The 13,524-nt window shown below is 41.1% G+C and overlaps 1 protein-coding gene across 1 annotated transcript in view; it reads right to left on the bottom strand.

The window, feature by feature from the left end:
- CEP120 (centrosomal protein 120) overlaps positions 1 to 10,670 on the bottom strand; it is a 213,701-nt gene extending 203,031 nt beyond the window's left edge. The window contains exon 1 of the mRNA XM_069226908.1: positions 10,363 to 10,670. Coding sequence (XP_069083009.1) covers positions 10,363 to 10,411 — 49 coding nt within the window. The 5' untranslated portion in view covers positions 10,412 to 10,670. The remainder of the gene's footprint in view (positions 1 to 10,362) is intronic.
- Positions 10,671 to 13,524: the final 2,854 nt, after the last annotated feature.

Below are 13,524 nucleotides of genomic sequence, written 5' to 3'. Positions count from 1 at the left end.
ATGGACAAGTATATATTTTAATAAATTCTACACCCCTGATTACGTGACTTTAAAAGCCAAGCACTGACTTTAGCAGATAGGTTGAGATAGGAAGTATCCTGAGAAGGTCATACAAAAAGCTATGAAGAGTTCAAGAAATAAAAACATGGAAGCCCTTCTGGAGAACACAATCATAAAAAAGAAAGAAAAGAGAGGATGCTAGATTAATGTTTGACTATATTCAATGCAGTTCTAACCACATTAAGAAAATAAAACCAATAAAAATTGGAGAATTCTAAATGCAGGACAACTTGAGTAGAAAAACCCATGTTTTTCTCAAAGAAGAGACAGGAGTTTAAAAGACATTCTAGTCCACACAGGAGCTGTAAAGACTGCTCCAAAAGCACCAACTGTTACTATTTAGTGCCCCACTCCCACCAAGTATAGTGGGCCATTTCCCTTGAGGCAACTGCAGTGTATATCACCTCATACAGCAAACTAAGACATTGGATCTAAGCCATAGGAAAACCTTGGAACTTACCTAACCATACCAATTGCAACCTGTCACAGGATATATATATATATATATATATATATATATATATATATATATATATATATAAAAAAACATGCCCATGAGGGCTTAGATACGTTGGTATAATCCGCAAAAACATGTAAACACTTATATGTGAGCATCATAGTAATTTGCGATGCAGGAGGAACACAACCTGAATGTCAAATCATTATATTACAATGGGACACATTGTGAACGACCTGCGTTACGTTTTTTTGGAAAATATTGACATGACGTAGAACGTAACCTATAGAAAAAGGAACAACAATGGGTTAGCAACGAACAGGACTGGACTAAATGACAATATCCCTTGGGGGCATTTTTATAACTAACATGTGACCCCTGGAATTCAGGGTTTACTATATCACACCTTTGCTCTAAAAACAAAACAAAACAAAAAAATACAACTCTTTTCTTTGAAACACACTTTCAACAATGTAGACATAACTCCACCCTCCTTTAATTAAAATCACACACTTGCTTACTCACTTTATTGTTTAGCATTGCTAATTGACCTAAACATAGGGAGAAATGCATGAATGAAACAGAAATGACTCCTGAAACAAGAATGAACCCTTTTGTATGCCCTCCATAGGCATTATAAAGGGTCATCACTGATGAAGAAATACAAACGAGTACCAAGCTTTGAAAATGGCCCAAATGCTGTATAAAATAAATGAGAGTACTTGCCAAAGAAAATGTGTCTGCTGCGACGCATGACATCATCACTTTGACGTGGTCACGTGATACGGAAGCGTCTGGCCACTTGAAAAGACACAGTCCCCTGCACAACGCTTACTATTCAGGGAACGTAGATGAAAACTAGGTGAATTGAAGGGCGTGATCCTTTGACAAAGTGAATAATAACAAACCTTCATTAAATGCCACTAATGCATTTCACCCTTTCAGGCCTGTAATGTACTCATGGTATTTCTGATTACTTTACAGTCTACAACTACAAGATGCACTCCCTCCGGCGCCCTGTGGTGAAGAGATAGAGATATTGATCACATAAATGCACGAAGTTTCATTAATTTATTTGGAGGTGTCAGTTATCACAGGTCTGCCCACCTCTAATGGCCACAAATGTCAATAACGAGCTTCATAATTACGCATCAATATTTTCACAAATTCTTTAAAAGACTCATGAGAAGTGTGAATGATTGAAAAGACTAAGAGGGATGAAGATTGAGAGTGCACTACATCCTCTGGATGTGCATGATTCCCTAACACTGGATTAGTTGCACAAATTGAAAGTGTGACAAAAAGCACAATTAGAAACCGAAAAATATTAATTATATAATGAAAACAGGAGAATGTTTGTGATCATGGATGATGGCGCAGTAAGACCTGACACTAAGAACCAAGTACATGGCCCTTTTACAAACAACCTGCCAGTAGTGAATGCAGGAACTCGGGGACATTCATTCTTAGTCAGGCCAGCCGCAGCATCAACATGTGACATAACCTCACGCAAAGTTTCCTCTGTTCAGTAAAGTCTAAGCCTCTCAATATCTGCTCCAGGCAAACCTTGCAGGTTTGCAGCTCCCTGCCCTAGCTCTTCCTTAAGCCCTGAAACATCTAAAACATCAAAAAGGTTATCTGTCAAAAAATGTAATATTGCAGAAATTATCCCACCTCAGCCAGGAGGGACTCCATCTTAAACTACACTTTCAACCACATTATAATTTGCTGGGGAAATCATGACATTCTTAACAGGGGAACATCTGAGGCTCCTAAAATAAATTCCAGAGCTCACTACTCTGACTTCAGCTGAACTAATTGCCATTGAGTTTCAATCAGCTAAGAGCAATAATCAACCAGAGGCCACCTTAACAACCTGGGAATCAGCAGAAATAGTAGATCACATTCTTACCTTTTCTCCATGCTTTGAGGCCTGGAGCATAACAATGAGTAGATGGGAGTCACCTAGATATCCGTTTCCACTCTTACGTATGAATGCTCCTTTGCCACTGAATAAACAAATCACATTGGTTTTAAGGGGTGCACAAGGCACCCCCGTCTACTTATTCAGAAAATCAAAGACCTTATCAAACCCAAAAATCATCTACACCTCAGATGGGAATGGCTCCCACAGGCCATGAAAGGCTCCATGTGTAGCATGAGAGTCATCTTTATCGGAGGGATGTTCAGAACAAAAATCCTTAAGGTTTCTATCTTGGAACATAGCAGGTGCTCAGCCACTACTGGAGAATGAGCTCCCACTCAATGCCTGGAATCATATGGACACCATTGCTCTCCAGGAAACTTGGATACAACAGGAACTTTTGTAGGCTTCAAGTCCTACCAAATTAATGCTGTCAAATACAAGCAGTATGGCAGGCCCAGTGGGGGTCTAGCAGTCTATTTTTCATTAGATCTAAAGAAGGACATAGAAGAGCTTCTTCAAGAAGGTGAAGACTGCCAAGTGGTAAAACTCAGTAACTGGACCTCAAATGACAGACCACCATTGTTGCTGTTCAACTCATGCATCCATCCTGGTGCTTCACATAAGCGGGCAGCCATAAAAAGGCTATTGGCAACCATCACGAATTATTGTCAATCTCACCCAGACTGGGACATCATCTTGAACAGAGATTTTAACTCAAATCTAATGAAGGCCCAAGAGGATGACAAAATATTAAGTATTGACAACTCCTGCTGGAACATGCAGACACAGGTGCTACCGAATGTTAAACGGCATGACCAGCCGGGAGAGCAACTGGTGACATTGTTGGAACACCTGAAACTATGGGCCCTAAACTGAAGATTTGCAGGAGATTCTGCACCAAGGTACACTTACCATGGCCCTAACTCACGGTCCACATTAGACTATACTTTTGTTACATTATCCCTGATTCCCTTAGTGCAGCAATATAAAATAAAATATAGTACACCCAGTGACCACTCCTGCCAAATACTCACCCTTGGGTCTTGTCCACCTGTTCACCCTCAAGCTCCGGTACAGGTGGACACCACAGAGTCAACGAATTTGAGGAGATTACGTTAGTCATCCAATACAATAGTAGCCCTATCATTATCTGCCAAGCAGATCATGCTGGAGAGTCTTAAGTCCCATGGTCCTATACTGACAGCCTGGAAACATTTTGGAAAGGAAATGCATGACCAGCTCTCTTCCCTTAATCTACCACGGCCTTCTCAACGAGCTACCCAAACCATTTCTGCCCGGCTCCCAAAATCAACCAATCTTCTTAAGAAAGTTCTAAGGAAGCTGGCAAGATGTTTGAAGGAATGCCCAGGTAAAAAGATCCGCTGGGCACAACTAAAGAAGATTAAAATGGAATACAAAAGGCAAATATGGAAGGAAAAAGCAGAAGGCAAGCACTTCATTTGGTTGAAACTAATACATGTTGCTAAAGGAAAAAATCCCAGAAAGTTCTGGGAAATCATTAATAGCCTAAATAATCAAGGAAATGTAATCAACAACTCAAATATTACTAAAAATGACTGGGCGAGCTATCTTAAGTCAATTTTCTCTTCATCATGGTCATCAAGCAGGGGACATATCCTCCTGGCGATTAACGGAGAGACAGTTGACTTCGCTCTATCAGTCGACAGAACATACAGAACTCTTCTCAAAGCCTGCCGAGATGGGGACCCTGGGCCTAATTGCCTTCTACAAGCTATCTTCAGGGAAGAGGCCGCCTTTTGGGCTGAGGTGCTGCGGAGCTCCTTATATCAGGAAGTCAGACTGGGGGGAGCAATTCCAGAGAGCTGGCAAGGCTCTATAATTAATCCAATCTTAAAAGGGAGCCAATAGGGACAGCCCAGCTAATTACCCTTATCGATGTAGAGCCAACAAATTATGCCTCCTTGTTTCTCGCCGAAATAACAGCATGGTCAGAAAAACACAGTATCATCCCCCCTAATCAAACAGGTTTTAGAAAAGGGGTGGGCACCACAATGAATATTCTAATTACCTCCTTCCTTGTAGAAGGGAGCAAGTGGCGACACAGCAAGTTACACCTTGGCTTTATAGATTTTAAGGCCGCCTTTGATACAGTGAACAGACAGCTACTCTAGAGTAAACTAGATGAGATGTTGCACTTTATATGTCAGGTATTAAATTAATTCAACCATATTAGCTGGCTTTATGTTTTGAATACTTAGAAGATTTAATAGGCTCTTAGGGCATGGACCCTTTTTTTTTTTAGGTAATAAACGAATGATTCATTTTAGCTATGCATTGCACTTTTGGATTATTGTGAACAAGAGGCCTGTTGTGTAAGAAATTGTAGTGTAAGGTCTTCTTTTTATTATGTCAACTGTATAATTGTTATGACTTTATTTAACTGAAACAATAAATTATGAATACGAATAGGATACAGTGGTTCAGAATTATTTTATAACAAGAACATTTGTTTCTCTTAGGTGGATTTAGGCTGTTCCTAGAGCACTAATCAATGGATTGACTCTCTTTGATTATTATATTGTTCCTTATTGCAAAGCCTTTAATATTATGCCATGCGTTCACAGGAATTGCACCAAGCTGGCCTTACTAACAATGGTTCAAGTAGAAAAAATGTGTGAACATGTTTGGAATATTTACAATTTGAGGCTTTTGATGCAATTTGAGATTATATGCAAAAGCAAGAATAAGCATGGACATAATATTGGTGATTGTTTAAAAAAACAATATTGCAACATCATTCAGTGAAATCTTAACACTTTTAGACACATTCAAATATGTTTTTGGAAAAAAAGAATAATAATGAAGAGTCTGTGCAAAATCATTATGGGGAACCTATAAATAAATTAGGACCTGGGTCTTTAAGAAAACTCTTTATTATTTTTTAAAGCACCTTGAAAATTTCCAAAACAAAACTAATAAACACTGCACCTTTCCACCCCAGGATCTACTTAATGGTGGTTGCAGCGTGACCCCACTGAGCAGGTCATTGCACCAGCTCTCCTTGCTGCCTGGTCACCTCTGGCAACCCTGCTCTAGCAGGTTAGGCTCTTTGCTGCTTCCCCATGTGCTGCGCTTTGCCCCCACCATTTTTTCCCCCCACTCTTCTGTCCCGCTCTCCTCCCACCACACCTCTCCCACCCCAGGACCTATTTAATGATGGTCGCAGTGAGACCATGCGGCATGCGCACGCAGCAGGCGCACCACCAGTGCATCAAAGGCAAACCTATCTGGGCCCGTGTGTGCAGACTAGACTACGGAAATGCCCTCTACCTCGGACTGCCCACCCAACTCCTCCACCGCCTCCAGACTATCCAGAACACAACAGCAAGACTCTTACTGATCTCCCCAGGCAGACCTACATCACCCCACCTCAGAGGTCTCCACTGGCTGCCTGTGCGCAAGAGGTGAATATTCAAGGTCTTCACCATCGCCTACAAAGCCCTCCACAATATCACACCCAACCTCATCAACCACAGACTCTCCTTACACGGGCCCACCAGGGAGCTCTGATCTAGAACCATTGCCCAAATCCCAACAGTCAGACGCAGCCACAGCAGAGGACGCGCCTTCTCCTACCATGCCGCCAAGATCTGGAACGACCTCACCTGCGGACCACACACACACACACACACACACACCTCCACCTCATCGACTTCAGGAGGAAGCTCAAAACATGGTTCTTCAAGGAGTAGCTACCAGCTCACAACGACAACCATCAGCGCCTGGATCTACCCTCAGGGTGATAAGCCATGCTTCATAAATCCAATGATTGATTGATTGTACCCCGCTCTTAAATACACTCATGTCTTATTACTATAAAGGTACACTAGGATATATATCGCCCCACATGATTAGGTGATGCACCATATTTGTAAAGAACACTTAAAAACCAATGTCTCATGGGGCTGAAGCGGTAAGGGAATATCCTGAACTAATTATTAGAGAAAAATGTATCCAGTCAGAGCATATAAATAAAATGATAAGTCTTAACTTTATTCCTGAATAGTAGACAGGATAAGACAGACTTCAAATCACTAGAAAGACTGCTACACAAGTTAAATGCAGCAGCTAAAAAACAACTACCACCAAGAGCGGATTTGTCAAATCATGGAATCACAAATACATGAGCATCTCCATGTTCATTGTGAAAAGGAAAGGTGAATTTCTTTCCTTAGCTGCACAGAACAAACATAGACAAGTCAAAATTAATTCAAACTCGTTTTGAAAGAAACGCATTGGATTTATCAGTGAGACTAGATTCTAATTAAATAGCAGACTTTTTAAGTAAAATAAAAGTCACTGGAAAACAAATAATGAAGCAAAAATTAGGGGAAAGGAATGCAAACCACCATAACTAATTACATTATCCATCTATAAATTAAAACAAGTAATCCATATCATTGAGTACTTTTTTCAGGGTCAACTGAAGTGGATTGTAAAGTAGTCCAATTCGCATGGGTTTGACGGACATCTCCAATTTGTTAAACAGGAGTAAACAAAGAGCCACTTAAACTTTGAGTGAGGATAACAAAGGTCACCCGTATGCATGGTGAGCATGGCAGTGATGAAAATTTCAATGAACTGTCCCCTAAAATACCACATCTAATTTGATAGTCCAACAGAGTAAGAGAATAAGGCAAATATTCACCTCTTAAAAGTGTGCTCACAAAACCTTAGAGAGTTTAATTGTACAATCTCAAGTACATATAAAAGTAGGCAGATGTGGATGCTAATAATTGCACATTTAATTATGTGTCACGTCATAAACAATATCATTTATATATCCAATCACTTTAACTGAGAAATACAAATAACCTCAAATAGATAATAGCAGCAAGGAACAATAATGCCACACAATCCATACAAAGTGTACCAAGTAACAGCACATATCAAAAAAGGCTCAGCAGTCAAGGTCTTACTCACAGCATACAACACTGCTATAAACCACTAACATTCATAAAGCATTATGAAATCATAATTGACATACAGAAAACATCAAACAGAAACAGTCAACACTGCTTTGACTTCTCTACGTCATATGTGAAACCTTCACAACAGAACTAGGTATTTTCAATTTTTACATAGAGCAGAACGGCTTCCTCCTGAAGGAATATCCCAGCGCTGAGGAAGCTAACAGGATGCAGGGAGAACACAAGCGGCTGACCTAACAGTTTACCAATTATATAAAGAGCTGGAAAAGCCAGGTCTTCAGCATCTTTTTAAATGTACCTTGTGTCTTACATGCCCGAATTTAAACTGAAAGGCTATTACAGTGGCTGGGAGCTTGATAGATGAATGATCAACCCAAACTCTTGGCCTTTTGAATCAAAAGTATGATAGCAAATGCCCTTTCTGCAGATCTCAAAGCCTGGTGGGGTTAATAAAAGGTGATCCACGGGCAGAGGTAGCTTGGTACCCAATTATATAATGGACTATGATCATGGCACTTCCTCTTGAAGAGGATTCATTACAAATAGACAACCAATGCAGGCGAGTTATAAATAGACCCAGGGAAGCTCTACTAGGAAGCCTGGCAATGAGCCTTGCTGCATGTTTTTAATGATTTGTATCTGTGACAATAGTGATTCATTATTGGCAACATTAATTGCATTGTCATAGTCCAGGCAACTGGGGATAGGGCTTGTACAAGGGTATTCTTGCAGTGCAGGGGTAACCATCTAAAAATCTTACTCAGATGCCACAGAATACCAAAGCAGAACCCACAGACTGCATTGATTAGATCTTTCATGCTAAGGGTATCACCCACGAGGATGCAGAAATTTCACCCCACCATCTTGGGTGGCAGAGGAGTGCCCAACTCACTAGGCCACCAATCATCTGTCCAGATCTTTCATAGCCTTTCCAAAGAGGATGATTTTTGTTATGGTCAGACTAAGCTTAAGACAATTCTGATTCATCCAGCTGACCACTGATATCAGGCGCTCAGAGAAACTTGTCCTAGCTGAATAATAGTGGTTTGTGATCAAAATCACCAACTGAGTATCATCTGTGTATGACAGCACATAAAAGCCCAGATCAGTTACTATTTAGCCAACTGTGCCATGTAAATATTAAACAGGGTGTGGCTAAGGTGGGATCTCTGTTATTATCTCACACTATGTAAAAGTGATCTTACATCTGAAAAGTGGCTAAAAGAGGGCTTGAGTCCCGTCAGCAAAAAAAACAAGCGAACCAAGCCAGTGCTCCAGAATGAATACCTATCTTTAAAAATCTTTCGATTAACACAGACTGGGAGACCGTATCAAAAGCTGCCGACAGGTCTAATAGGATGAGGGCAGCACAACAGCCTCCATCCAGGAAAGACTTGATCACGTCAGTCAGTAACTACCAGCAAGGCTGTCTTCGTGCTGTGTTCTGCCCTAAAACGACACTGTGAAGGATAAAGTACATTGTTATCCTTCATATATCATCGTAGGTGTTTGCTAATAATTCTCCAAAAAACAAAAGGAAGCACAGTTCCAAAGGAAAAGCGGATTCTCACTACCAATTTGGGGAGGAGTCAGCCATTACCTGCAAGCACTATGTACTTGGAACAAGGGCCCTCACTCACCATACGGTGACATGCTTCACCATTGGGCCATGCTCCTCAGCAGGCCAGCACTGCAATGCCTGATGGGCATTCCCAAGGGGGCTCTTTGTCAGAGATCTTTTCAAATATTTGCCGGAGATGTGTGGGATTGGAAAAAAGGATATTAAAACTGGCTAGAGAAATCCAAAGGACAACCCTTTATTACAAAATGGAGCCCCTGTCATCTCTGGAAGCAAGGAGCCGGGGTAGGTGTACTAGAGAGCGGTGTTCATTATTTTGAAAAGATCTACAATATGAACCTACTGTAAAGACCTAATGCAGTATGTTAGGGTCATCCCTAAGTTACCATGCATAAAAAGATTTCCATTATTCAAATGCATGCTCGGTAGCCATGTAAGACGCCCAGACTTTCCTGTTCATAACACACGAGCAGTGTGTTATATAGCTCGTCATAGACACAATCATCCTCAGGGAGAACTAGGCTATAAAAGCCACCGAGACAGTGGTTTAGCTGTGTTGTTCTCGCTTTTGCGGGTGGTGTCTATAACAATTATATGATAATTGTTATGTTAATTTGTATCGTGCAACTGATCGTCCTTAAGGGTAAAAAAAAAAAAAGGGGGGGGGGGGAGAGAAGAAGAAGGATTGACCAACTAAATGACAATCTACCGGCTCTATAGCACCAGCATACATTCACTTACAATTTGAGTTGAGAATCTTTATTTTAGTGGCATCATACGGAATACAAATAATTCTTTTTTACTGACTAGATCCTTAACTCTCGCCAAATTTAACTCCAAAAGCAGTAACGTTTCACCCTGATGTGCGCGCTTTGTAATTTCTTAAAGGTTCTTCAATACAAAGCGGTTTGAACCAACAACACGAACTAGAATAAGTCGCCACGCAGAAAAACAAAGAGACAATGATGGAAATGTCATTTCCATGATGCAACTGGCTTCAAACTGCATTCTATCAACACCCAAAGCCCTGTCTGCATAGGGTCCCAGTAGGAATATTGTGTTAATTTGTCGCTAGGCAATGCAACTTTAATTAGTCACTCGGCAATGTAACTACGGTACCCTACCACCGTGCACACTTTGTAGGATTTCTTTTTTAAAACCGTTAAGACGTTCCTGGACCCGGCAGCGCCGGGTTACACTCTTTCAAAGGCTGTGTCTAGGATGGTTTTACCCTGGAGTACTGCAGTTTGGTTTTGAAACGCATTCCACTACTAGTGTTTTGGAGGGGTGACAAACTAGTCATTGAAAACAGAGAGTGGGGAAAAAGAAGCTTCGTATGCTAAGCCCATTACAGTCACACACCCACCTTCCAGGATGGAGACCACGATCAGTAAGGGGTCTGATTTAGAACCCATCGCTGTCGGGGATGATGGAGTCCTCCAGGATTTGCAGCCTCCTCTAAACACCCAGGTGCACAGTTCCTCTGTATTGCGTGGGTGCGAGAACTTCTTGCCGCTTAGAGAAGCCAATGTCGTTGGTCTACCCCCGCCGATGCAGCACCGTTTACCGCCACTTCACCTCTTTAAACAGCAAGCATCACACTTCCGCCTAGCAACCAGTCGCTGGGAGATGAGGAGCAGTCTGCTAAGGTAGCGACAGAGCCACAGCCGAAGTGAAACGGACAAAGGACTACATTTCAAAGGCTCCACGGATGACGTTCTTGTGGCTCTCGAAAAAATGGATCGGCCATCTTGTCAAGGGTCATCAGACATTTCACCATCTATTTCACTGGCATATTTAAACGCAAATGTATTGTAGTATTGCGCTATTAGTTCTTTGGGAAAACATTATTTTATTTGTATTTGATTTTCTACATAGTTTATGTTGTCAAACAGTATGTGTCTATTCATTAGATTCTCATGGGAATGTAGTGTCTTCCACAGTATTCGAAGGTTTTACGAGCTGTGTTAAGTTTCTTGAAGGTGTGATAACTCGAAAATTTAGCTTACCATATACTGTCTGTGTGTTGTTATGAAACAGCTTTGGAGAGGAATACAGCTACCTAATAGAAATAAGAACTACATTTATATGCACGCAGTTTTGTGTCATCTGGTGGTTATTTATGTTCACTAAAATGTGATGGTCACAGAATTCACATGTTTAGTATAATTAATATCTACGCCCTCTTGGTCTGGAGTTAGTCAAGACCTTTGAGTTTAATCAATTCTATATATCACATACTTACAGAAACGTTTCCTATTATTATTAGGTCTGGATATTTTGGTTTTACTGAAATCATATGGATAACAGCCATGTCAAGTTTCCTAGGTCCATACGTGATGTACTGCTCCAGTCCAGGCTTTTTCTTTGAATTCTGGAACTTGTAGTCTTGTTTATGCCATCATAAACCAAGACTACAAGTCCCAGAATTCAAAGGTAACAAAAACTGAACTGGAGCAGCACATCAGGTATGGACCTGGGAAACTTGGGCACTATGGGATAAGATTTGTACTTATAGGGGCTTTCAGTCAGCTCTCTACATCCACTGGTGTTATTGTGTCATTAGCATCCGGCCACTACAGCCTAAAAAAAAGAAGTGGGGAGGACAACCGATTTAGGCAGTATGCAAGTGTCATCATGGCACGTGACCTTACAAAGCATGGCATCACGGAATTCTAACATCACACATGGCTTCACAGGAAGTTGCATCACAATGCACAACCTCACAGGAAGTGACATCACAAGAAGTGAAATTAGATCCTAAGACCGCACACATGTTTAGCATGTCTATCATGAGTACATTTGAGTGCATTACAATATTTAACAAATTAGATTTTGCTTCAGAGTTGTGGCAAAAAAATTGACGCAACCCCAATGCAGAATCTGGGTCTCAACTCATACATTCATTTTTAAAACTCTGCACAATGAAATTGGCAACAAGGAACAACATGGCATGACTGCAATCATGATACTAGTGTTTGTGAGATGGAACACAGGGTGAACGTGGCAGTAAATCTGGTCTGCTTAATTGGTTGCAAAGTCTGCCTTTTAAAATCTCTTCTATGGTTAAGGAACCTACTGCATGCATCTTTGTGTGGCCAGTAAATCTCAGGAAATAATCAGGGGCATAGCTTGGTCATGGTCAGTAAATTCTGGGGGGGGGGGGGGGGGGGGGTGTGAGCTTCAGATTTCCTGACAATCACACTGGCATTTAATGTTCAACTACATAATATGACAAGCAGATTGCATCAGAGGGGCTTAAGAGGCAGTGGGAAGGGAGAGCAGTGCAGATTGGTAGAAGTACTAAGTGAAAGAAGCACAATACTTTGTAAAATAATGAACATTTTTTAGTGCTTTCAAAACAGAGATGAGAGAGAGTGTATGTGTCAGTGTGTGCACGTATAAGTCCCAGGTGAAATCCGACAGATATCTCACCATACCCAACTGAAAGAACCTACACCCAACTATTCATCAGAACATATATTTATTGGGTGGGGAGGTGTAGAACCCCAAATACGCAACCTGAAGCTACTCCCATGGGAATAATAATAATAGTGAGATAAATGTGGAGGTCAATGCATCTCCTGGAGAGATCTGTGTTTTGTCTAGTCCCACTTTTGAATCAAAGTAGCATATAGGGTTAATATGTCTCCTGCAAAGCACATCCTGTGACACGCAGATGCCACATATTTATGTAGAAGGGTAAATGGGTCACTGCTTTTAACACAGAGATCCTTTCATTACTTGCAGATCATAAAATGTAATCCTTCTAAAATAGCACAGTGAGCAATGAAGGACATGTGACTCCTACACCTTGTAATCCTCACTATTTTATGTAACACACCCTATACATTGATTCACATACATATGCTTTATTGTCAATGTGTAATGTGTATATTTCATGTAAAGCACTCCTACACCCTGGACTGTGATGAGTATCACTACAAAAGAAAAAAATAGTGGTAAATTGTTATTTATGTTAATACTGGGACAGACCAACACATCTGACATTCTTACAGTGCATGCCTATGTCTTATATAAAGAGAATGAACAAAGTCAAAAGTATGCCTCTTTTATGTACCTGTGAAGTAATAACAAGTTGTGAGCTTTTGTTTCCCCTCCTTTGCATTGGCGTTTAGGTGTGGAGTTTCAAATAGCTAGCAGACAGTACATTCAATCAAAAGGTAGCCTGATGGCCCCTTAACCTCAGCCTTTGTTTTGAGCTCAGATGAAATTTAAAATAGCAAATCCCCCCAAGCCTGCATGTTGCTGCTTGGAATGAAAGTGGCAAACATGCAGGTGCTGGTAAGTGTGTCCTGGTGTCTGAACAATACACCAGGACGAGTTCAGCATATTTCAGTGGGGCCAAACTTCTTGGCAAGGGAGACGGCTTCCACCCTGTGAAAAAAGTGGGTAGACACCGCCTACCCACGTGTACCCTCAACTTGTGCCCTGACTACAGCATATAGCAGTTGGTCAGACCTAGGGTTGCCTCCTTTCCCAGAGAAAATATTAGTCATATATTCAG

This window comes from Pleurodeles waltl, chromosome 1_1 (genome assembly GCF_031143425.1).
Source record: "Pleurodeles waltl isolate 20211129_DDA chromosome 1_1, aPleWal1.hap1.20221129, whole genome shotgun sequence".
In the NCBI taxonomy this organism is placed as follows: Eukaryota; Metazoa; Chordata; class Amphibia; order Caudata; family Salamandridae; genus Pleurodeles; species Pleurodeles waltl.
The sequence above is the reverse complement of the archived record's forward strand: the minus strand, read 5'-3'. Positions and strand labels throughout refer to the sequence as shown.